At 40.2% G+C, this 24,925-nt stretch overlaps 1 protein-coding gene across 1 annotated transcript in view; it reads left to right on the forward strand.

Annotated features, from left to right (window-relative positions):
• The window catches only part of LOC135091998 (sec1 family domain-containing protein 2-like), a 34,362-nt gene extending 14,929 nt beyond the window's left edge, over positions 1–19,433 (forward strand). The window contains exons 10-14 of the mRNA XM_063990110.1: positions 3,801–3,947; positions 5,098–5,290; positions 8,925–9,027; positions 16,936–17,091; positions 17,376–19,433. Of these exons, the coding sequence (XP_063846180.1) occupies positions 3,801–3,947; positions 5,098–5,290; positions 8,925–9,027; positions 16,936–17,091; positions 17,376–17,595 (819 nt within the window). The 3' untranslated portion in view covers positions 17,596–19,433. The remainder of the gene's footprint in view (positions 1–3,800; positions 3,948–5,097; positions 5,291–8,924; positions 9,028–16,935; positions 17,092–17,375) is intronic.
• Positions 19,434–24,925: the final 5,492 nt, after the last annotated feature.

The following is a 24,925-nucleotide window of genomic DNA, read 5'->3' on the forward strand; positions in this document are numbered from 1 at the left end:
TCTATTTCTAAAGCTGAACTCTTCACTCAAAACCTTTGCTAAAAACACTACATTGGATGATTCTGGGCTTGTTCCTCCCTCTCCTCCACCCTCTGACCACTTCATGCTACCTGTTAAAATTCTTTGCAATGATACTTTCCATGCCCTTGCAGGCCTAAATCCTCAGAAGGCTTATGGACCTGATGAGGTCCCTCCTATTGTTCTCCGAAATTGTGCCTCCGTGCTTGCACCTTGCCTAGTCAAACTCTTTCAGCTCTGTCTGTCAACATCTACCTTCCTTTCTTGCTGGAAGTTTTGCCTACATTCAGCCTGTTCCTAAAAAGGGTGACCGTTCTAATCCCTCAAACTACCGTCCTATTGCTTTAATTTCCTGCCTATCTAAAGTTTTTGAATCTATCTTCAACAGGAAGATTCTTAAACATCTATCACTTCACAACCTTCTATCTGATTGCCAATATGGGTTCCGTCAAGGCCGCTCTACTGGTGATCTGCCTTTCTTTACTGAGTCTTGGTTATCCTCTTTTAGAGATTTTGGGTGAAACTTTTGCTGTTGCCTTGGACATATCAAAAGCTTTTGATAGAGTCTGGCACAAAGCTTTGATTTCCAAACTACCCTCCTACGGCTTCTATCCTTCTCTCTGTAACTTCATCTCAAGTTCCCTTTCTGACTGTTCTATCGTTGCTGTGGTAGACGGTCACTGTTCTTCTCCTAAATCTATTAACAGTGGTGTTCCTCAGGGTTCTGTCCTGTCACCCCACTCTCTTCTTATTATTCATTAATGATCTAAACCAAACTTCTTGTCCTATCCAGTCCTACGCTGATGATATCACTCTGCACTTTTCCACGTCTTTTCATAGACGTCCAAACCCTTCAGGAGGTAAACATTTCACGCAAGGAAGCCACAGAATGCTTGACTTCTGATCTTTCTAAAATTTCTGATTGGGGCAGAGCAAACTTGGTATTGTTCAATGCCTCAAAAACTCAATTCCTCCATCTATCAACTCAACACAACCTTCTAGACAACTATCCCCTCTTCTTCAATGACACTCAACTGTGCCCCTCTTCTACACTAAACATCCTCGGTCTGTCCTTTACTTATCATCTGAACTGGAAACTTCACATCTCATCTCTAGCTAAAACAGCTTCTATGAAGTTAGGTGTTCTGAGACATCTCTGCCAGTTTTTCTCACCCCTTCAGCTGCTAACTGTACAAGGGCCCTATCTGTCCATGTATGGAGTATGCTTCACATGTCTGGGGGGGTTCCACTCATACTGCTCTTCTAGAAAGGGTGGAATCAACAGCTTTTCGTCTCATCAACTCCTCTCCTCTAACTGACTGTCTTCAGCCTCTCTCTCACTGCCACAATGTTGCATCTCTGGCTGCCTTCTACCACTATTTTCATGCTAACTGCTCTTCTGGTCTTGCTAACTGCATGCCTCCCCTCCTTCTGCAGCCTCGCTGCACAAGACTTTCTTCTTTCTCTCAGCCCTATTCTGTCTACCTTTCTAACGCAAGAGTTAACCAGTATTCTCAATCATTCATCCCTTTCTCTGGAACTCCCTGTCTGCTTCTGTATTTCCACCTTCCTATGACTTGAATTCCTTCAAGAGGGAGGTTTCAAGACACTTATCCTTCAGTTTTTGACTACTGCTTTGACCCTTTTATGGGAGTGGCATTTCAGTGGGCATTTTTTTTTTACTGGATTTTTGTTGCCCTTGGCCAGTGTCCCTCCTATATAAAAAAAAAGAAAATTATCATCACTTCATTACTTCAATAAGTAAATGTCTTTATTTTTCCTTACAAGGCTCATGTGTGTGTGGAACAAAAGATTTTCCTCCCTGAGATATTCTCCTCTGATGGAGATCTACAGTCAGCACCACACAACATCATGTAACCTAATTAAGGAGCTGAGAAGTAAAAGGTTGTAATCTGCAAATCTGCCATTTTTTAGTTAGTGCTGGTTTCCGGGAGTTTCAACCGTCCTCTGTGATGTGGCAGAAGAGGATAAACAATACTCCATTTGGCCCCAGTACAATGGATTCAAAGGGACATACACATGTTTTTTCTTCAATATCAAATCAGAGCCTCAGTAGCAGAAGGCCCTAGCCCTGTGTGGGTGGCTGGCCTATCACTGTGCTGCTGTCAGCCGCCAGCCAATCACAGGCATCATTTCAGTGCACTTACATCACTCACGTGCACCGTCTTACTACACTTACATCACTCATGCTGGTTTGATTCTCTCACTGTATTTTGCTTGAAATCGTGGACTTTTCATTTGACTTGTCATCTGAAAGTGATGGTGATTATCCTGAGCCTTGTACTTCTCATAAGAGAGTTAAGAAGCTAGAAAACTGGCAAGTTAACATAGCTAAAGCTAAAAAAAAGAAAGGGTGAAGAGTATTACATAAAGTATTGTAAAAAAAAAGTATTATAAAAATTCACCAAAAATTTACTGTTGTGTATAAAGGCATGAAACTTTCACAATTTCTTAATGTTCATATATAGATAATACATAGAGTTTTTGTATGAATCTGGGAATTTTTTTATATTTTAACATTTTAGGCTATTTTTTAAAATGCATATATGAATTGAAAAAATCATGAAAACAAAAAAATAAATAATAAATAAACATTCAGTAAACTCTGGAGCTCCTTGCTTGCTCCTGTATTTCCATCTTCCTGTGACTTGAACTTGTTCAAGTGGGAGGTTTCAAGACACTTATCCTTTAATTTTTGGCTACTGCTTTGGTCCTTGTTTGAGGACCAGCATCTCAGTGCCCCCCCACTCTCTCTCTCTCTCTCTCTCTCTCTCTCTCTCTCTCTCTCTCTCTCTCTCTCTCTCTCTCTCTCTCTCTCTCTCTCTCTCTCTCTCTCTCTCTCTCTCTCTCTCTCTCTCTCTCTCTCTCTCTCTCTCTCTCTCTCTCTCTCTCTCTCTCTCTCTCTCTCTCTCTCTCCTATCTATAAAAAAAAATAATGATAATAATCTCTGTTCCAAAACTTTCCATTAGTATAATTTTAGGTAGTATTTTGGTTACAAAGTATGGCTGAAACTGTTCCCCTGCTTTAACAGTATTTTTCTCAAAAGTGACCCATTGCTGGTTAAGACCTTTTACTTCTCAGCTCCTCATTTGTTCTGGCTGCAGATCCCATTCAGTTCCCCTTGTATACACTCTGTTATAACCTGAACCACCATCATATAACCTTATTGCTTTGGCTCCATATCTGATTCATTTCAAATTTTCCCCACACTAAGCACTCTATTATAATCCAGGTCAGCATCTTATAACCTCAGTTCACAGTAAGTTCATTTCAAGCTCTTCTAGACAGCTTGGAATCAAAAGCATTTAATCTTATCAACTTCTCTCCTCTAACTGTCTTCACCCTCTGTCTTTTTACTGCTGTGTTGCATCTCTTGCTATTTCCTACTGATATTTTCATGCTAACTGCTCTTCTGATCTTGCTAACTGCATACCTCCTCCTGCAGCCTCTCTGCACAAGACTTTCTACTTTCTTTCACCCTTGTTCTGTCCACCTCTCTGATGAGTTAACCAGTATTCCCAGTCATTCATCCTTTTTTCTGGCAAACTCTGAAACTCCCTGCCTGCTCATGTATTTCACCCTTCCTATAACTTGAACTCTTTCAAGAGGGACATTTCAAGATACATATCCTTCGGTTTTGATGACATATGACATTTCTGTTGGGACCGGCTCTTCATTAGGCATTTTTCTCACTCATTTTGTTGCTCTTGGTCAGTGCCTCTCTTCAAAAAAAAAAAAAAAAAAAGCTCTGTACCCACAGCAAGGCCTTGGGGCAGTGGAGGCGCTGATGGATCCTCGCCACACACACCAGGACCAGCTGCTCAGCCTGGAGAAGAGGCTCCTGCAGGCCCTGGGTGATCCAGAGGAGACGTCACCCTTCACCCAGGTAGCGTCGCCTTTCTCACAGGTAACAGTGCCCTTGGAGGAATTATTGCATCTTTTCCTGTCACCATCACTTCCGTCTCCTTTCATCAGGTATCCATGTCCACAGCCTTTCCTTTCCTAGATATCTTGGAAATTACTGCATCCTTTCGTCTTCTGTCACCATCACTTCCGTCTTATGTCATCAGATACCTCCCCTGCCTCTCCTTTCCTTTTCCTCTACAAATTTTCCTAGATTTTATTGACCACAAGTAGATGAAAGCTAGATTTAATTGGCCACAGGTAGACAAAAGCTTAAAGCATTACACTTGTGTCTCCTTTCAACAGGTATTCACATCCCCTGCTTTTCCTTTCCTCTTCCACCACAAGTTATCTTATATTTTATTGACCACAAGTAGATGAAGGCATAAAGCATTACACACTTAAACATTGATCATCCATATACCAATGATGTTCTCATTCTCTTGATAAACAGCTACTAATGCTCAGCAACCTTCAAATCCTTGCAGTGTAAAGATACTGGATTGGTGTTGTAGGAACAGGGAGCTTGCTCTACTGCTTTAGTGCTTTATTGGCTCTTATGATCCAAGAGCAGAACTTTTCAAGAGGGACTCATGAGCTGTTCATCCACATAAAAGGAAGTCATTACAAGCCTGACATGTTTGCTTACCTCAAGTCTCTCAAAGCAGAAGCAGTGTGCTTATGGTATTTAAGAGTTTCTAATGGGAAAAATGGGATTTCATGAGGCTTAATGCATAGGAAACACAAAAATTATGTTTACGAATATTTGTCTTGTTATCTCTCTCTCTCTCTCTCTCTCTCTCTCTCTCTCTCTCTCTCTCTCTCTCTCTCTCTCTCTCTCTCTCTCTCTCTCTCTCTCTCTCTCTCTCTCTCTCTCTCTCTCTCTCTCTCTCTCTCTCTCTCTCTCTCTCTCTCTCTCTCTCTCTCTCTCTCTCTCTCTCTCTCTCTCTCCCTCTCTCTCCCTCTCTCTGTCTTTCTGTCTTTCTGTCTTTCTCTCTCTCTCTCTCTCTCTCTCTCTCTCTCTCTCTCTCTCTCTCTCTCTCTCTCTCTCTCTCTCTCTCTCTCTCTCTCTCTCTCTCTCTCTCTCTCTCGCTCTCTCTCTCTCAGCCATGTATTTAATCATTTCCTTCTCATCTCTCATCTCCCTGCGCCAGGTCTTCCAGCTGCTGAGGACACGGAAGAGTCACGGAGTCACACTGGATGACCTGCTGAGCCTGATGGTGTATGTGGCATCTCTTGGAGGCTATGGCGTGTTCTCTCAGCGGGAGGAATATGCCCTGATTAACCTCCTGTCCCATGCCATTGTGGAGGATAAGGAGGAACTCTCAGACCTCCTCCTTGAATTGGGTCAGTGGTTAGTCATTATTTATTCCTTATGATCCCATATCAGAAGAGGAGGTAGAAGCCAAAATGTTAATTACTCCCAGGGAGGTCTCACAAGCACTGGACCATGTGGATGCTGTGAGCTTGACTTTGACCAAGCTGTGATCTTTCTGAATGCCACCCTTTATGTCTCACAACACAAGGGGCAGTCACAGCCTGTACTTTCAAGACAATTTCTTTCACACAACACTACATGCATCTAACACATGCACATCTTTCCCTAAAAATCAAAATTTAATATGGCAACTACACAGCCTCAGAGTCCCTCGCTGAGGAGAGGACCACCAATGTCCCCAGGTCAGACTGCTCCTCTAGTATTAACTCGTGTCTTGACATGCTGCTCAACTTATTATCCATTAACTTCTGCAACATTCACAGCCTTGAATATAATTTTCAGTCTTTGAAACACAACCTTTCCTCAGCTAAACCTCATCTTATCCTCTGAGGCAGCTGACAGTAGCCTCTTCTCTGTTCCCTTCTAATTTCTCTGTCCTTATTTTCAATCTAAAGTAGATGTTGCATCTATTTCTGCAGCGACCCAGCTTGCTTTCATGCCTACACTCTTGAATCTTCTTAATTTTCTACCATCTGGCTATTACTGCAGAGTCACTCTCAAACTAAATTTATCTGTCCTGTATACCTCTCACCTAACTCCTCAAACTAAAAAATTCTTTGACCATTTGACTTCCAAAGTGGAGCACATCCTCTCTTTCCTTTTGCAAAAATCTCCAGCACCAGCTCTGGCTTTCCTCTCCCTTCACTGACCTTCCTGATGAACTAGCCTTTAACTTTTCTATCATCCATGACCTAGAGCAATTGGTGCAACACTCTACTTGTATTCCTGACTGTCTTGGAGATACGCCCAATATTCTTGATCTTTTTCTTACCTCTAATCCTTTTACTTATTCTGTCACCCTATCTTTTCTGTTGGGCTTCTCTGATCACAGCCTCATATATATATCTTGTCCTATCACTTCAATCCCTCCTCAGGATCCCCCAAAGCAGAGGTGCCTCTGGGGTTTTGTCTTTGCTGATTGGGGGTACCTGAGGAGGGATTATTCTGATTTTCCTTGGAATGACTACTGCTTCTGTGTCAGAGATCCATCTCTATGTGCTGAGCACATAACAGAAGTGATAGTGTCTGGCATGGAGGCATACATTCCTCACTCTCTCTCACTCTAAACCTTCCAAACCATGGGTTAACTCAGCCTGTTCTCGTGTTATACATGATATGGAGTTGGCCCACAAACATCACTTGAGCCTTCCTTCACCTGAATCTCAGGCACTTTATATTTCTGCCTGGATTCATACCAAGTCTGTTCTCCAATTAACCAAAACTATTGAAATTGTTCTTGGGAATACTCATTAGTCTTGTTTTTTCGTTCCATTTCTGTGCAGATATATTCCACAGACAACAGAGCAATAGTAATTTGGTAGTGTCTTTTTTTTTTTTTTTTATGTAGGAAGGACACTGGCCAAGGGCAACAAAAATCCAATAAAAAAATATGCCCACTGAAATGCCAGTCCCATAAAAGGGTCAAAGCAGTGGTCAAAAATTGATGAATAAGTGTCTTGAAACCTCCCTCTTGAAGGAATTCAAGTCATAGGAAGGTGGAAATACAGAAGCAGGCACGGAATTCCAGAGTTTACCAGAGAAAGGGATGAATGATTGAGAATACTGGTTAACTCTTGCATTAGAAAGGTAGACAGAATAGGGGTGAGAGAAAGAAGAAAGTCTTGTGCAGCGAGGCCATGGAAGGAGGGGAGGCATGCAGTTAGCAAGATCAGAAGAGCAGTTAGAATTAAAATAGCGGTAGAAGACAGCTAGATATGCAACATTGCGGTGGTGAGAGAGAGGCTGAAGACAAGTCAGTTAGAGGAGAGGAGTTGATGTGACGAAAAGCTTTTGATTCCACCCTGTCTAGAAGAGCAGTACGAGTGGAGCCCCCCAGACATGTGAAGCATACTCCATATATGGACGGATAAGGCCCTTGTACAGATTAGCAGCTGGGGGTGAGAAAAACTGGTGGAGACGTCTCAGAACACCTAACTTCATAGAAGCTGTTTTAGCTAGAGATGAGATGTGAAGTTTCCAGTTCAGATTATAAATAAAGGACAGACCGAGGATGTTCAGTGTAGAAGAGGGGGACAGTTGAGTGTCGTTGAAGAAGAGGGGATAGTTGTCTGGAAGGCTGTGTCGAGTTGATAGATGGAGGAATTGAGTTTTTGAGGCATTGAACAATACCAAGTTTGCTCTGCCCCAATCAGAAATTTTAGGAAGATCAGAAGTCAAGCATTCTGTGGCTTCCCTGCATGATATGTTTACCTCCTGAAGGGTTGGATGTCTATGAAAAGACGTGGAAAAGTCCAGGGTGGTATCATCAGCGTAGGAGTGGATAGGACAAAAAGTTTGGTTTAGAAGATTATTAATGAATAATAAGAAGAGAGTGGGTAACAGGACAGAACCCTGAGGAACACCACTTTTAATAGATTTAGGAGAAGAACAGTGACCATCTACCACAGCAGCAATAAAACGGTCAGAAAGGAAACTTGAGATGAAGTTACAGAGAGAAGGATAGAAACCGTAGGAGGGTAGTTTGGAAATCAAAGATTTGTGCCAGACTCTATCAAAAGCTTTTGATATGTCCAAGGCAACAGCAAAAGTTTCACCAAAATCTCTAAAAGAGGATGACCAAGACTCAGTAAGGAAAGCCAGAAGATCACCAGTAGAGCGGCCTTGATGGAACCCATACTGGCGATCAGATAGAAGGTTGTGAAGTGATAGATGTTTAAGAATCTTCCTGTTGAGGATAGATTCAAAAACTTTAGATAGGCAGGAAATTAAAGCAATAGGACGGTAGTTTGAGGGATTAGAATGGTCACCCTTTTTAGGAACAGGTTGAATGTAGGCAAACTCCATACAGATGCTAATTATACATAAAATTTGTATATGAGATACCTGATAGATGTCTTTTTGCTCTCATTTCACAATATAGTATGCATACACAATTGTGTTATCCAGGAGCAGTTTTGACACAGTGAATTTTTATAATAGCAGTACCATGGTGCGATTGTAGTGCCATCTGCAGCTGTGTGCTATGCACTAGTTTATAAAGATTGAGAATATAGCCACTTGAAAATATGACAAATTTAACAAGGTTCCAAATTAAATGATGCCAGTGTTGATGGTTAACCTGCACTTTATCACAGACAGAAAAAAATGTTGAAAAATGTGTATTTAAAATAATTGTCTTCTCTCCCGTTTATCCACCAGTGAAGTCTTCAAATATGAATTAAAATAACTAAGATACATGCAGGAGATTTAATATTTTTATGATCAATATATTTTATTATAAAAGTGACAAAAAAAGTTGTGAAAGTGCATATGTAAAAGAATGTCTATCTACAGTTTATTTACTGATGAAGTTTTGAAGTGAATAGGACTAATTGAAATGCTGTTGTTTCACTAACTTATTAACTTATTACTAACAGTATTATTATTATTACTTATTACTAACATTATTATTAACTTATTATTCACTAACTTAACTAGTCTTATTTTGGCATATAGTTAAATGTTGTTTTGTTGTGGGTGCAGTTGGGGATGAGGTGGATGAGGTGTCAGCCCTGAAGACAGCTCAGAGTATAGCCAGCCAGCTCCATGCCCTCACCACTGTCAGGGAACATCTCAAAAACTACAGGTGAGAAGCAGCCACCATGATCATCTCAGCTTGTCAACACTCATGCACTTAGCCATCCTTGTATCAAACACCAAAGTAAATGAGGAATTGTTGTAACTTTAGTTTCTGAAACAGGGGAGTATTAAGACATTTCCTAAATTGAATTTAGCAGACTACTTCAGAATTCTTCACTGTTGGCTTTTTAGGTATCATCACCATTTTGTTCAATGTTATTGTTTTCCTATGCTGGTGTTAGACAAATATTTGGGGGTTGTAGGGATGAAGGGAAGAGCAGTGATTGGAACTTTCTTCTTCAAATATAATATGCACTGACTGAACAGAGATGTGTACAGACACTCAAGATTTGTTCTCTAGATTTGTTCTCTGTGTTCTTGTATTCGGGATGAGTGTGTCCTCCATATAAGTCATCACTTTGTTGCATAAGGGAACTGCTTAGCCAACACTTCAGATGATGACACTCAGCAATTGCAAAGTCAACTTCTTTGGGTGCTACTGCATAAACTTTGCTCTGTAAACTTGACTTTGGCTGGCTTCTTAAAGAATTAAATCTATTACCATTAACAAAGAAGACTAAGAGGCGATGATATAGGTTTCTAAAATCATCAAAGGCACAGACTGCAGTAAATATTTCATGATAGATTCTTCAAATTATATGTGAGGAAATGGTTGCAGAATTGTTAGAACATAAGAACGTAAGAAACAAGGTAAGCCACAAGAAACCATCAGGCTTACACATGGCAGTCCATGTATGAAATATACTTGCTTATTTCCACCTATCATCCCTATCCATAAATCTGTTTAATCTTCTCTTAAAGCTCCCTAATGTCTTAGCACTAACAGCTTGATTGCTGAGTCCGTTCCATTCATCTACCACTCTATTTGAGAACCAGTTTCTTCCTATCTCTCTCTCTTAAACCTAAATTTTTCAAGTTTGAAACCATTATTTTTTTGTTTTGTCCTGGTAGCTGATCTTAAGAATTTTGCATACATAACCCCTTGTTATAACCCTTACACCACTTAAAAACTTCTATCAAGTCCCCTCTTAACCTACATCTCTCTAAAGAATATAAATTTAACAGTTTCAATCTTGCCTCATAAGGAATACTCTTCATCCCCTGTATCCTTTTAGTCATTCTCCTTTGTACTGATTCTAATAGACCTATATCCTTCCTGTAACATGGGGACAAGAACTGAACAGCATAGACTAGATGAGGTCTGACCAGTGCCAAATATAACTTTTATATTACTTCAGGCCTTCTACTTTTAACATGCATAAAAATTAATCCTAATACCCTGTTTGCCCTGTTTCTGGCCTCTATGCATTGCTTTCTTAGAACTTTCAGAGCTAACTATAACTCCTAAATCTTTTTCATACCAGAGTTTCATTGTTTATTGTGTGCCTGTTGGGTGGGTTTCCTCTACCTATGCTAAGTATTTTACATTTGTTGATATTAAACTGCATTTGCCATCTGTCTGTCCATTCGTTCATCCCATCTAAATCTACCTGCAAGGTGATGGCATCCGATTCTGACCTAATTAATGTACCCATCTTCATGTCATCCAGAAGTTTACTAACATCACTACTAATTCCACTATCCAAGTCATTGATATATATTAAAAACAACAATGGCCCTAATACTGGTCCCTGTCACACCCCACTAATTACATGACCCCATTCGAATGTAGAGCCGTTCATTACAACTCTCTGTCGCATGTCACTTAGCCATGACCTTATCCAGCCTAACACTTTCCCATCTATCCCATATGCCCTAACCTTTCTCAGGAGCCTCTGAAATCCTTCAACTGTCATGAATCAAAGAATAATTTTTCCACCAAGTAGTAAATCTATGGAATGGGCTTCCTTGAGACATGAAAGACCGCAATACTATAGAGACTTTTAAACACCATCTTGACAAATATTTTGCCTGCAATCCACAGCTAACAGCATTTGTTTGTTAGTGATTAACTTTCTTGTCTTCAGGCAAGGAAATGGGGGCATCTCATTTCATCTATTTTCTTTCTTTCCTTTAAAGTTTCCTTTAGGTTTTTCCTTCTCTAAGGTATTTCTTTCCGACCTGTTTTCCTGTACAGCTTATGCCAGTGGGAGTGGAGGGTGGGGAGAGAGCCTTCTGCTTTCCTGTCTTTTTCTTCTATCACCTTAATAGTCCTAGTTCAGGTCACCTCATGTGGACTGCAAGGTCTTTTATGGCCTGTTTTTCTATGTAACTCTCTCTCTCTCTCTCTCTCTCTCTCTCTCTCTCTCTCTCTCTCTCTCTCTCTCTCTCTCTCTCTCTCTCTCTCTCTCTCTCTCTCTCTCTCTCTCTCTCTCTCTCTCTCTCTCTCTCTCTTTTTTAACAGATATTTACAGAAAGGCTTAAAATTCCATGTTGAGTATGGAATTATTTAAAAAGCCTGTGATAGTATTATTTACAGGAATAACACTATACATACTTAACATAAAGATAATAATGCTAATACAATAATACAATAAAATAATAAAAATTTAAAGCGCCAGTGGGGACAGATGCGTGCTACGCCAGCTGTGGGCTGCCAGCTTCACCTGGTGCGTGGACATGTCCTGCACTTGGGGCGTGGCCACCGTGAACATGTTCCACAGCCGCGAAGTCCTAGCTGTGTAGGTACGCTGGTGTTGGCTAGAGCGAGATCGAGGCACCTTCACTAGCTCGTCGCTACTGGCTGCAGCTCTAGTGCACCTCTGCACTGTGTGTGGCAGCAGCCTCATGGGGGTCAAGGTTAGGGACCCTGCACCTGAGTTTTGTGGCACACCACTAATGCCAACACGTCCCGGTGGTGCTCCAGTGACGTTACTGGTGGTGGGTGCTATTGGTCCTCATCAGTGGCCACCAAGCGCAGGGCTCGCCGCTGCACAGCATCCAGTCTCTGCATGTGGGTGGCAGCACTCGACATCCAGGACAGGGCACCGTACTCCATACAGGGGCGTATCTGTGCCCTGGATAGCATGAGGATGCCCTGTGGGTCAAGGGTGTTCGCCATCCTGCACAGGGCAGAGACTCAGAGAGAGGTCTGGCAGGTGACGACAGCAATGTGGTGATCGAAGCGTAGGCTGCAGTCCACGGACACACCCAGGATCTTGATGTAATCCTGAAGGGGCAGGCTCTTGCCTCCAAAACACAGCTGTCCTGAGACTGCTTGTGAGGCACTTGGGGACCGCGAGATGACCATCGCCTGCGTCTTCTCAGGAGCGAAGTTAACCTGCCACATCTTTCCCCACTGCTCCACCAGTCCGAGCTGCCTATTTCTCTCTCTCTCTCTCTCTCTCTCTCTCTCTCTCTCTCTCTCTCTCTCTCTCTCTCTCTCTCTCTCTCTCTCTCTCTCTCTCTCTCTCTCTCTCTCTCTCTCTCTCTCTCTCTCTCTCTCTCTCTCTCTCTCTCTCTCTCTCTCTCTCTCTCTCTCTCTCTCTCTCTCTCTCTCTCTCTCTCTCTCTCTCTCTCTCTCTCTCTCTCTCTCTCTCTCTCTCTCTCTCTCTCTCTCTCTCTCTCTCTCTCTCTCTCTCTCTCTCTCTCTCTCTCTCTCTCTCTCTCTCTCTCTCTCTCTCTCTCTCTCTCTCTCTCTCTCTTAAAAAATGGGGAGAGAACACAAGAACCAGCAAAAAGATTAACTTGGAAAGTTGTGGAAAGGAAAGTGAGGAAATGGTGGCACAAAGATGCCTCACAAGATCACCAAGCAGAAGTTTAAAGATTATGGATAGTAACGTAGATTGTTTGTTGTCGACCCTATTGGAACTTAAAGACTATTTAAAGAACAATAAACCAGATGTGGTATGTTTAACAGAAACCAACTAAAAGAGGAAATAAAAGTTGGGATTTGCAAAGGAAGGATATAGCACATGGAGGAGGGACAGAAAAGGAGGAGGAGTGATGATATTGTAAAAGAGGATATTGTTGTTGAGGAAGTGGAATGTGGCGATGGAGTGCTGGAAACTTTGAGTGTTGTGATTAAGATGAAAAGAAGTGAAAAAAGGAAAATCAATGTGTCATATGTACCACCAAAAACTTATGCATGGGAGACCAATAAATTTAAAAGCATGCAACTAGAAACAAAAAACAGTATAGAGGAAATGATAAGAAAAAATAACAAAGTGCTCTTAGTAGGCAACTTAAACATTAAAGGAATTAACTGGGAGGAGATGAAAGTGAAAAAAAATGTTGGCTCATGGAGCAAAGAACTTGTGCATGCCACGATGGTGAATACAGTGAGAAAGTGGGTGAACGAGCCTATAAGATGCAGAGGAAAAGAACTATCACAGTTGGACTTAGTGTTTACAAAATCCCCAGAAAGAAGACCAAGTATACATTGTCTGAGTATTATTGGGAAGAAGCGATCATGTGATAATAGAAATAGTACTACAGTAGGAAAAAGTGTTGCACAGGAAAGGACAATACAGAAATGGGAGACAGAACTATGCTAAAGCAAACTTTGCAGAACTTAGTAAATTTTATGAAAAAGATAACTGGAAAGAGCTATTTAAAGGTAAAGTAGTGCAAGAAAAATATGAGATATTTTTTAGCAAGTATAGAGAGGGGTGCAACAGCTTGTACCAAGTTATAAAGTGAAAGTTGGGAAGCATGAATGATATAATGCCAGGTGTGTAGAAGAAAAAAGAAAAAGGACAGGGCATGGGAGAAAATTATGAGAACTGAACAAAAATGCTAGAGAAGAGTACAGAAAGGCAAAGAATAAATATAATAAAATAAGAAGAGAAGAAAAAAATTTTGAGAGTGACATACTCGTAGTAAGAAAATACAAGGAAGAATCAAAACTCTTCTACAGATACATAAGTGAGAAAATGAAACATAAGGATGGCATAAACAAGTTAAAAAGGGAAGGAAGAATTTATGAAACAACTGAGGAGATGAGTGAACTAATGAATGAGAGTTTTCAGTCTGTGTTTACAAAGGAAACTGAATTTATGGCACCAAAAATGGTATCACAGAATGAGGTAATACAGGAGATATAAGTAAAGAGACAAGAAATCAAGAAACTGCTGGAAGAGCTGGATGTTAGGAAAGCTGTGGAACCAGATTTAGTAAATGGATGGATATTAAGAGTGCAGAGAACAAAAGGAAGCACCCATATGGAATATAATTAACAGCTCGTTGAGAGAAGGAAAAGTACCAAGGGAATGGAAAAGAACTAATATAGTGTCAATATACAAAGGGTAAAATAAAACAAAACCATTAAATTATAGACTAGTGTCACTAACAAGTATTGTAAGCAAGTTTTGTGAAATAGTAATTAAAGACAGATAGGTGGAATATCTAGAAGATGAAAAAGATAATCACAGAAAAGCAATTTGGGTTTAGGAAAGGGAGATCCTGTGTCACAAGTCTACTGAGCTTCTATACAGGAGTAATAGATGAAGTGCAAGAAAGGGGTGGATGGGATCTCAAAAAAGCATTCAATAAAGTTCCCCAAAAAAGCCTTATGTGGAAGCTAGAGAATGAAGGAGGATTAAAGGTAGCAACATTGAGATTGATGGAGGATTATTTATAAGGGAGAGAAATGAGAACAGTAATCAGAGACACTAAATCAAGTTGGCGCAGATTGACAAGTAGGGTATCGCAAGGATCTGTGTTGGCACCTATTATGTTTCAAATATATGTAAGCGATATGACAGAGTATCTAAATAGTTATAAAGAATGAAAATGACTGCAAGGAGTTACAAAAGGATATTGACAAGATACATGCATGGAGCCAAATATGGAAACTAGAATTTAATGCCAGAAAGTGCCATATATTGAAAATAGGAAAAAGTAAAAAGAGACCTTCGTGGAAGTACAAAATGGGAGGAGAAATAATAATGAAAAGTAATGAAGAAAAAGGTTTGGGAATAATGATTCAAGACACACTATCACCTGAAAGGCACATAAAAGGGCTATTCGGCTCTACATACAGATTGTTAACAAACATTAGGGTGGCGTTTGACTAGTTAGATAAAGAAATGATGGAGAAAATTATAATAAGCATGATATGACATAAATTGGAATGTGCAGCAGTAGTTTGGGCTCCACATAGAAAAAAATATATGGAAACTGGAAAGAATACAGAGGATAGTGATGAAGATGGTACCAGAATTGAAAGAGAGCTGGAGAAAACTTGAAGAGCTGGGATTACCAACACTACAAGAAAGAGGAGAAAGAGGAGACCTGATAACATTATACAAATTAGTAAACAATATAGAAAAAATAGACAGAAATGACTTGGTACCACAGATGGAGGAGGGAGAGAGACAGATGAGGGGGCATGGTAAGAAAATAAAGAAGAGTGGATGTTTGAGTGACATCAAGAAATACAGTCTCCCATATAAAACTACTGAAATCTGGAATGATCTGAAGGAATATGTGGTTGTGGCAGTGTACACATACTCGTATTTAAAGAGAAACTGGATGAATATGGTTATGGAAACAGGACAAAATGAGCTTTGACATGTGCCCTGTACAATACAACTAGGTAAACAAACACACACACACACACACACACACAGTTTTAGATGTGATGGTAGTACTGCACAGCCACAGCACTGCATCACAGCAGATGTAAGGACAAAACACACCCTCTTTTAGGGATTTTGGTGAAACTTTTGCTGTTGCCTTAGACATATCAAAAGCTTTTGATAAAGTCTGGCACAAAGCTTTGATTTCCAAACTACCCTCCTACATCTTCTATCCTTCTCTCTATAACTTCATCTTAGGTTTCCTGTCTGACTGTTCTCTTGCTGCTGTGATAGACAGTCACTGTTCTTCTCTTAACTCTATTAAGAGTAGTGTTCCTCAGGGTTCTGTCCTGTCACCCACTCTCTTCTTATTTATCAGTGATCTTCTAAACCAAACTTCTTGTCCTATCCACTCCTACAGTGATGATACCACCCTGCACTTTTTCACATCTTTTTGTGGAGGTCCAATCCCTCAGGAAGTAGAGCTCATGCAGGGAAGCCACATAATGCCTGACTTCTGAGCTCTCTAAAATTTTTGATTGGGGTAGATCAAATTTAGTAATGTTCAATGCATCAATTCCTCCATTCATCAACTCGACTCAACCTTCCAGATATCTATCCCCTCTCCTTCAATGACACTCAAGTTTCCCTCCCTTCTACACTGAGCTTACTTATAATTTAAACTGGAAACTTCACATCTCATCTCTAGCTAAAATAGCTTTTATGAAGTTAACCATTCTGTGTCGTTTATCAGTTTTTCTCACTGCTCCTTCCCCACACCCCAGCTACTGACTGTACAGGGGCTTTATCTGCCTATGTATGAAGTCTGTTTCATGTGTATGGGAGGATTCCGCTCACATCACTATTTTAGAGAGAGTGGAATCTAAAGCTTTTCATCCTATCAACTCCTCTCCTCTAATTGACTGTCTTCAGCCTCTCTCTCATCACCGCAATGTTGCAGCTCTTGCTATCTTGTACGAGTATTTTCTCGCTAACTGCTCTTCTGATATTGCTAGCTGTGAACCACCCCTCCTCCTGCAGCCTTGCTTCACAAGATCTTTCTTTCATCCCTATTCTGTCTACCTCTCTAATGAAAGAGTTAACCAATATTCTCAATCATTCATCCCTTTCTTTGGTAAACTCTGGAACTTCCTGCCTGCTTCTGTATTTTCTTCTTCCTATGACTTGAACTCTTTCAAGAGGGAGGTTTCAAGACATTTATTTATTTATTTATTTTTTATTTATTTATTTTATTTTCATTTTATTTTTATTTTTGTTTTTTAGCATTGTACAGGAACTGCCATGTGTAGGCCTGATGGCTTTGTGTTGATTCTCTTATTTTATGTTGTTATGTAGTGTAAAGAAAATGCAGTGTCCTTTTAAAAGAATTAGTTATGTAAGTTTACTAAGGCTTGTCATGTGGCTGCCTGCAGAAGTGTACATTTCCCTGGCGATGGGGTGGAGCCGGCCTCCTATCACAGTCTGCTGCCACGGCTTGTGCAGGACTGCCTGGCTGCACCACAGGGGGAGATTACTGACCTGGAGTACAAGTCAGCTGGCTTCAAGGACCTCATCAAGACAGGTTTTAGGTAAGGCTGTGGCTTCTTTGAGTTTGAAATTTTTTTTTTCCACCTTTTTTTTTTTTTTTCACCATCATCATCAGCTCAAGCAATAATATCCTGGTAACTAGATAGCACTAAAAACTGGTCTCATTCACAGTTCTCATCATGAACATCCTTGCCATTTTCATCTCACAGCCTGGTTACCATTGCAAGCACGTCCTCAAAAATAAGGAGCAGGATGGATAGATAAGATTTCTTCTACCCACCACCTGAAGAATGTGTCACTAACACCCATATTTTTCATCCGGCAGCCTGTTTGTCAACGTGAGCAAGCCTTCCCCACGCGATGCCCCTGTCATGCTGGTGTGGGTGGTCGGGGGAGTGTCACCGGGGGAGGTAAAGGAGGTGAGGCGCACAGTGAAGGCTCTCAACTCTCCCTGCAGGGTGATCCTTGCTTCCTCCCACTTGTCCTACCCAAGAGACACAGTGCAGAAGGCATTGCAGCCCAACTTTTTTCTCAGAGGGTTTTAGATGGTTGGTTTAAGTCTCTCTCTCTCTCTCTCTCTCTCTCTCTCTCTCTCTCTCTCTCTCTCTCTCTCTCTCTCTCTCTCTCTCTCTCTCTCTCTCTCTCTCTCTCTCTCTCTCTCTCTCTCTCTCTCTCTCTCTCTCTCTCTCTCTCTCTCTCTCTCTCTCTCTCTCTCTCTCTCTCTCTCTCTCTCTCTCTCTCTCTCTCTCTCTCTCTCTCGTAGTAGTAGTAGTAGTAGTAGTAGTAGTACAAATTAGTCATCTGTTTCCAATCTTCATGTTATTAAGATATTTAATGGTTGAGAAATTATTTCATATTCCATGCCAGATAGCCAGATAATGCAAGGGTACCAGTTACTATAGAACTATGATGTAATGTCAAATATGAGAAAAGTAGGAGCTACATATATTATTGTCGTTGTTGTTGTTATTAATTTTTATTATTAATATTATTAATGTCACATTGTTTGTTCAACTTTTGTATGGATGATGTAGTAAAGGAAGTGAATGGAATGAGGATTTTAGGCAGAGGCCTGAGTTCTACCTATTGGGAGGAAATGGTATGGGATCTGAACCAGCTACTGTTTGCTGATTACAGAACCACAGTGCCAACTGTGCTGTATGGTGCTAAAACATAAAACATGGTATTTGTGGAGAAGAAATAATTAAATGTAATGGAAATGAAATCTTAAAGGATTATTTATGGAGTAACAAAAAGGGATAGAATAAGAAAGGAGGAGGTAAGAAGAACTGGTGTTTTGGGAGAGTTGACTGGACAGATTGATCAGTGTGAGTTAAGATGGTTTGGACATGTGGAGAGAATGGGACAGTAAACTGACTAAGAGAATGATGAGGTCAGATGAGAGCAGTGAAAGGACAAGAGGAAGGCCACATGTGGAGTGGATGAACTATGTGAAGAGAGCATTGAATGAGAGAGGAATGACAGTGCAGCAAGCAAGAGCAGTTGTGGATAATAGAGGTGAAAGGAGAACAACAGTGATGAGTACTTGAAAATTAAAGTCTCATCAATCCCTGTGAGGCGGTTTGGGCACATCTGGCAGGGCCCATTGGCATATGGACCCAGTGAGGCTACAGGGCACTCTGTAGGAAGTACTACCAAGCATTTGTTTTGGTCTCAGGATTGAAGTAGGTGCAGGGTAAGAAACAGTCTCATTATGAAGCGGAAGGGGTAAACCAGTGTGTGCTGTTAGGCCTTGCTGTGGAAGTATGTGGCCAGCTGTGCTGTGCCTGAGCTCCTGGTGTGTTGTAGGGTGGTCCACGAGACTGTCCCTTTCCACCATGGGGTGACAGGGCTAAGAGTGTGAATGAGTGTGTAGTGCTATGTATGGGCCATTATGTGTAGGATTGCTAGCCTGGTATATGGATAGATAGATTATCATTATTATTATTATTATTATTATTATTATTATTATTATTATTATTATCAACATCATTATTATTATCAATATCATTATCATTATTGTTATTATATATATATATATATATATATATATATATATATATATATATATATATATATATATATATATATATATATATATATATATATATATACACACACAGTGGAACCTCAGTCTTCGAACTTAATTCATTCCTGAATGCTGTTCAAAATCTGAAACATTAAAAAACCAAAACTGTTTTTCCCATACGAATCAATGTAAAACGGATTAAATCCGTTCTCAGACACCCGTCCACCATCTCTTAGCGGGTAATGACTGACTCTTCCACAGCTAAGATGGCTGCTCTACACCAATCTCCAGCTTAGACATTTTTTTTTACCCAGGAAGGATGTATTGAATGAACTTCGTGACACAGAACTCATCAGAAGATATTCTTTAGACCATGTAGGCATTCTTTTTGGCACTGGTCAAGTGAGGAAGATTTACAGAGTGACACAGAGAGGAGCAACCCCCTCATCGCCAAAATGAAGGTGATCATAACACTTAGGCATCTTGCTGCTGGGAAAAGATACTGAGAAAATGCAAGTGCACTGTAGTGATGGCGTTGTGTGTCATAGAAAGAGCCACAGGAAGCTCAGGATTACTCCTCAGCGCCGAACCTTGTTTGTATACATCAAGGTTCTCCAACGGGATCACATTTAACTTATTTCAAAGATTGAATTACTGTCTTACCCTCTGTGTCTCTCCTACAAATGTATAAAAATGAAAATATTTATAGAAATTATAAGTTAATAATAAATGACAGCTTTTGCTACGTCTTGTGGTATTGGAAATCAAGAAACTTTGTTCGAAAACCGAATTATGGTACGGCAACCGAAGCAACTGCGAGTTAAAATTTTTGTTTGAAAACAGAGTTGTTCGGAAATGGTGGCTTTTAGTAACCGAGGTTCCACCGTGTGTGTGGATGTGTGTGTGTGTGTGTGTGTGTGTGTGTGTGTGTGTGTGTGTGTATATATATATATATATATATATATATATATATATATATATATATATATATATATATATATATATATATATAAATATATATATATATATATATATATATATATATATATACCGGTATATATATATATATATATATATATATATATAATATATATATATATATATATATATATTTATATATATCGGTGAAAGAGGGCCCGAAGGATGATTTTTCTCGGTATAATATCACTTAACACAGATTGATCTCAAATAGAATAATTATGTATTTGCATATTGCTTATGGATTTTATATGAAATTCTCTCTCTCTCTCTCTCTCTCTCTCTCTCTCTCTCTCTCTCTCTCTCTCTCTCTCTCTCTCTCTCTCTCTCTCTCTCTCTCTCTCTCTCTCTCTCTCTCTCTCTCTCTCTCTCTCTCTCTCTCTCTCTCTCTCTCTCTCTCTCTCTGTGTGTCATGTGATACTAGGTTGAAGAACACTTATTTAGAATTGTGTGATATCATGTTACTGTACACTTAAAAGGCATCTAATGATTGAATTTTTCTTTTACTGTTTGTGCCTTGTCATGCATTAAATAATAAAAACAATATTTTTACTATAAAAAGTAGCCGTACTAGTAATAGTAGTAGTAGTAGTAGTAGTAGTAGACGAATGTTCCCTATTTTTAGCTATAATGCAATGAAAAGTGGCACTGCTTATTCATACGAACAAAAAAAAAAAAAAATAGAAATAAGTAGAGCTGTATCTATAAAAAAAAATTGTTTGCGTGGAAAAGATATGAAAGCATAACATCTAAAAATTAATTTTGTCTTTCCTAGGCAACAAATTTATTCAAAAGCCATTTTTCAGTGTTACTGACGTTTAAAAATAACGATGGTTATTCTTCTGGTCCTTACTTTTATAACAACTGTCACATGCTACACTGCAAAAGGCTTGTTGGCTCTTTCAGTTATTCATCAATTATACATTTATATTATTAGTACCCAGCAATAATTATTCAACTATATACCTTTTCCCATTATCACTACTACTACTACTACTACTACTACTACTACTACTACTACTACTACTACTACTACTACTACTGCTACTACTACTACTACTACTACTGTTGCTACTGCTGTTACTGCTGTTACTGCTGTTACTACTACTACTACTACTACTACTACTACTACTACTACTACTACTACTACTACTACTACTACTGCTACTACTATACTATCTCAAAAAAGTAAATAAATAAATATAATTAATTCATTAATAATAAATAAATAAAAAAATAAAATAAACATCTCTCCTTACATATTTTCCTTCCTTTATTCCTCCCTCCTTCACTTTTCTACTCGACCTACACCTTCCTTTTTATTCATCCATTGTAATTATTGTATAATTTTATAATGTATTCATTCGAAGGAGAGTTAGACATAATATACCACTGGAAAAAAAATGTGAAAAAAAAAACTATAAAGTAGAGTGTGAAGCAGCAGTGAGTCCTCAAACCCGCAGGGAGGTTATTAGGGGATTTGGCATGGGGTGGTGAGCGAGGGAGGAAGGAAGGAGTGGCAGGTATAGGCAACAAAGGGGAGGAAGAGGGTGGAGACTGGTCCCAGCTAGTGCCACCAAGGTGAGGTCATGTTAATCTGTCTTGTGAGGGTGGTGAGATGCTGTGGTCCTTGAAGCAGTAGTAGTATGAGGTGGGGAGAGGAGAGTATTTATGATAGTTTTTTTTTTTTTTTTTTTATGTCTAGAATAATAAACGCACTTGAAAACCACAATAGCGTCCATAGGATTTTTTTTTTTTTTACCGTCTCCAGAATAATAATAAACGCACTTGAAAACCACAATAGCGTCCATCGGAGAAAGGTGAAAGTAATTGTGGTTTATAAAACATGTAAGAGTATCCTATACTTTAATGATTTGTGTGTTACAGTCCATGTAGTCTGACAGAGCACATCCCAACGGCTGTATTAACTATGAATGTGGGCCTGTCGATCTACGAGCCATAATCTCTAACGTTTCGAAATCTTATATCAATATTTTTATTATTGTTATTTCTTTTTTGTAAAAAGGTCGAGTGTGGTGCTTAGGGATGTTTTCATTATTCTAATGGCAGTTTAATATGAATGTTGCACCATTAGTAGCGGGAAATAAAACACCCATGAGAATACCTAACATATAAGGGCTTTAGAAATAGTTCTCATGAGAGTCCCAAGCGTTTAAAACGTGTGTGTGTGTGTGTGTGTGTGTCACGGCAACATTTCTTTTTAGGAACGTTCCACGAAGCAAAGAAAGAGATGGGAACAATACTTCTGTTGATTCCTTTGACAGTTAAGAGTAACATTTATTTATCTATTTATTTATTTATTTATTTTAGTAAGCCAGACGATTTTACTGATGAAAATAAACTACAGACGGAAAGGTCTCAACTGTTCGACCACTTGTTGCTATCTCCGGTGTCATGAAATTTTACTCTGAACTTGAATTGCACCAGACCGTTTTTTGAAACCATAGGGAAATCACAAAATCACAAAATACGTGATCAACTTCCTATGATAATAATGAAAGTATTCGTCACGGTGAAGCCTCTCCATATTTTTTCTTGTGATGTAGTGAATAAGCGTTTTTCTGTGAACCACTAATTCCTCAACACACTTTGTATAAGGTGAAATGAGACCAAGCCAGTCTTACTTTTCGCATCTTTTATTTTTTCCCCATTACAAAAGTATATAATAAAAGGATGAGCTACTTGGATATAATTTTCCCCTTCACATGCGAACAGAAACGTAATATTCCGGCTTACTCAAGTGCGAGCAAAGTAATTAAGTGGACGCCGCGTGCCGTCACCTGGCACACGATACTGCGAAATTAAAACCCGTTCAAAGTAGAGCTACGAAGGTGATCTCTTGCCCTTTGGCGGAGAGAGAGAGAGAGAGCGAGAGAGAGACAGAGAGAGAGAGATTATGAAGTGAAGATCGAAGAGGAAACAGACACTTTGGTAAACGATGAGGAAAAGTGGTAGCGCGAGTGGACAGAAGGGAAGGAAGAAGAGATAAGGAGAAAGATGAGGAAGGGGAATAAAGGAGAATTGAGAAACGAGGTGAAGGAGCTGTAAGGCGGAGCTCCATTAAGGCGTGAGTGCGATCTTTGCTGGTCACCTCTCTCTCTCTCTCTCTCTCTCTCTCTCTCACAAACTCCTTCGTTGCTTCTCATCTTTCGATCTGATGTCCCGGAGGAAGGCGCCGGGCAGGAAGGTCGTTTTTAGGGTCCAACCAAGTGGATAATGAACCTTCCCGCTAGGTATGCTGCGGCACCTCGACCCAACTAACTTTCAGGAAGGGAAGAACCGGGTGTGACTTGATGCCTGGGTGCCTGACTGACTCCTCGGTAAATGTTGCCGTGATGAAGACAAGAAAAATGGAACACAAAGTCACGGTTGTACTGGTCTGGTTTACCAAGGTTGTCTGTGGTCAAATCTGTGCAGTTAATCTTGTTTTGTTTGTAAGGAAGGAAGACATGAGGACAGCCTATGGTCGAAGTTGTTTTCGTTTGGGCGTTACAGTATGCCACATCTGACATCTTACAACTGTGCAGTCTCATCCTGTTTTACCTTTGTCATCCGTAAATCTATCCAGTCTTTTCTTAAAGCCCAGCATTGTATAAGTTGGTTTAGGTTAACCTAACCTAACCTAACCTAGTGTGGATTGTTTTATTATCGTCATCATTAGATATGTATCACTCTTTTCTTCAAGTCTCGTATCCGCATTAGGACCGATTCACACTGCCCCATCACGTCACCATCTCATCACGTCGTCACCGTTCCGTCAGTCATGTCATGTGTTCATCCTACACCGTGATGAGATGTTGACACGATGATAAGTGTGAATCGGTGTTTATTAGTTATTATCTCAAGGATGATGGTAGTTCACTACGTTTACTCTGAGTACTTAGGTCATTTCTTTGTTCTGGAGTGAAATATTTTATTTAGACGAGTAGGTACTTCGGTTTTTAGAGTATGTAGTGCGTCATAGTTCCGTGCAGTGCGTCAAAAGTATGGATATTGAAACGTACCCCCGCCAATAGGCAAGGGGCGCCTCACACCGTTGCGGGGTTCGGGACGTGTGTCGGGGAGGACTTGACCTGGGCGGCTGGGAGCGGGAACGGCTTCGGCTCTGACTCACCCAGTCTCCTTCAGTAAGAACAATCAACAAAGCAGGGAGAAGAAAACAGACTTCTTCTTATGTCCGTATATTGCCCAACAGTCTACAAGTCACCGTGCAATACATTCACGACACACAAGTAGGTACAGGGGCGGCAGGCACCCGCACCGTCGCATTCAATCACACGCAAACTCTATTTGCAAGGACTCAACTCTCTTTCCCTTATCTCCCTCACACATCTTGTCGCGTCGCGGTCTCTCTCTCTCTCTCTCTCTCTCTCTCTCTCTCTCTCTCTCTCTCTCTGTGTGTGTGTGTGTGTGTGTGTCAGAGTTTTTTTTTTTTTTTTTTTTTTTTTATGTAGGAAGGATACTGGCCAAAGGCAACCAAAATCTAATAAAAAAAATGCCCACTGAAATGCCAGTCCCTAAAAGGGTCAAAGCAGTGGTCAAAAATTGGTGGATAAGTGTCTTGAAACCTCCCTCTTGAAGGAATTCAAGTCATAGGAAGGTGGAAATACAGAAGCAGGCAAAGAGTTCCAGAGTTTACCAGAGAAAGGGATGAATGATTGAGAATACTGGTTAACTCTTGCGTTAGAGAGGTGGACAGAATAGGAGTGAGAGAAAGAAGAAAGTCTTGTGCAGCGAGGCCGCGGAAGGAGTGGAGGCATGCAGTTAGCAAGATCAGAAGAGCAGTTAGCATGAAAATAGCGGTAGAAGACAGCAAGAGATGCAACATTGCGGCGGTGAGAGAGAGG

Source organism: Scylla paramamosain, chromosome 39, assembly GCF_035594125.1.
Source record: "Scylla paramamosain isolate STU-SP2022 chromosome 39, ASM3559412v1, whole genome shotgun sequence".
NCBI classification, from domain to species: domain Eukaryota; kingdom Metazoa; phylum Arthropoda; class Malacostraca; order Decapoda; family Portunidae; genus Scylla; species Scylla paramamosain.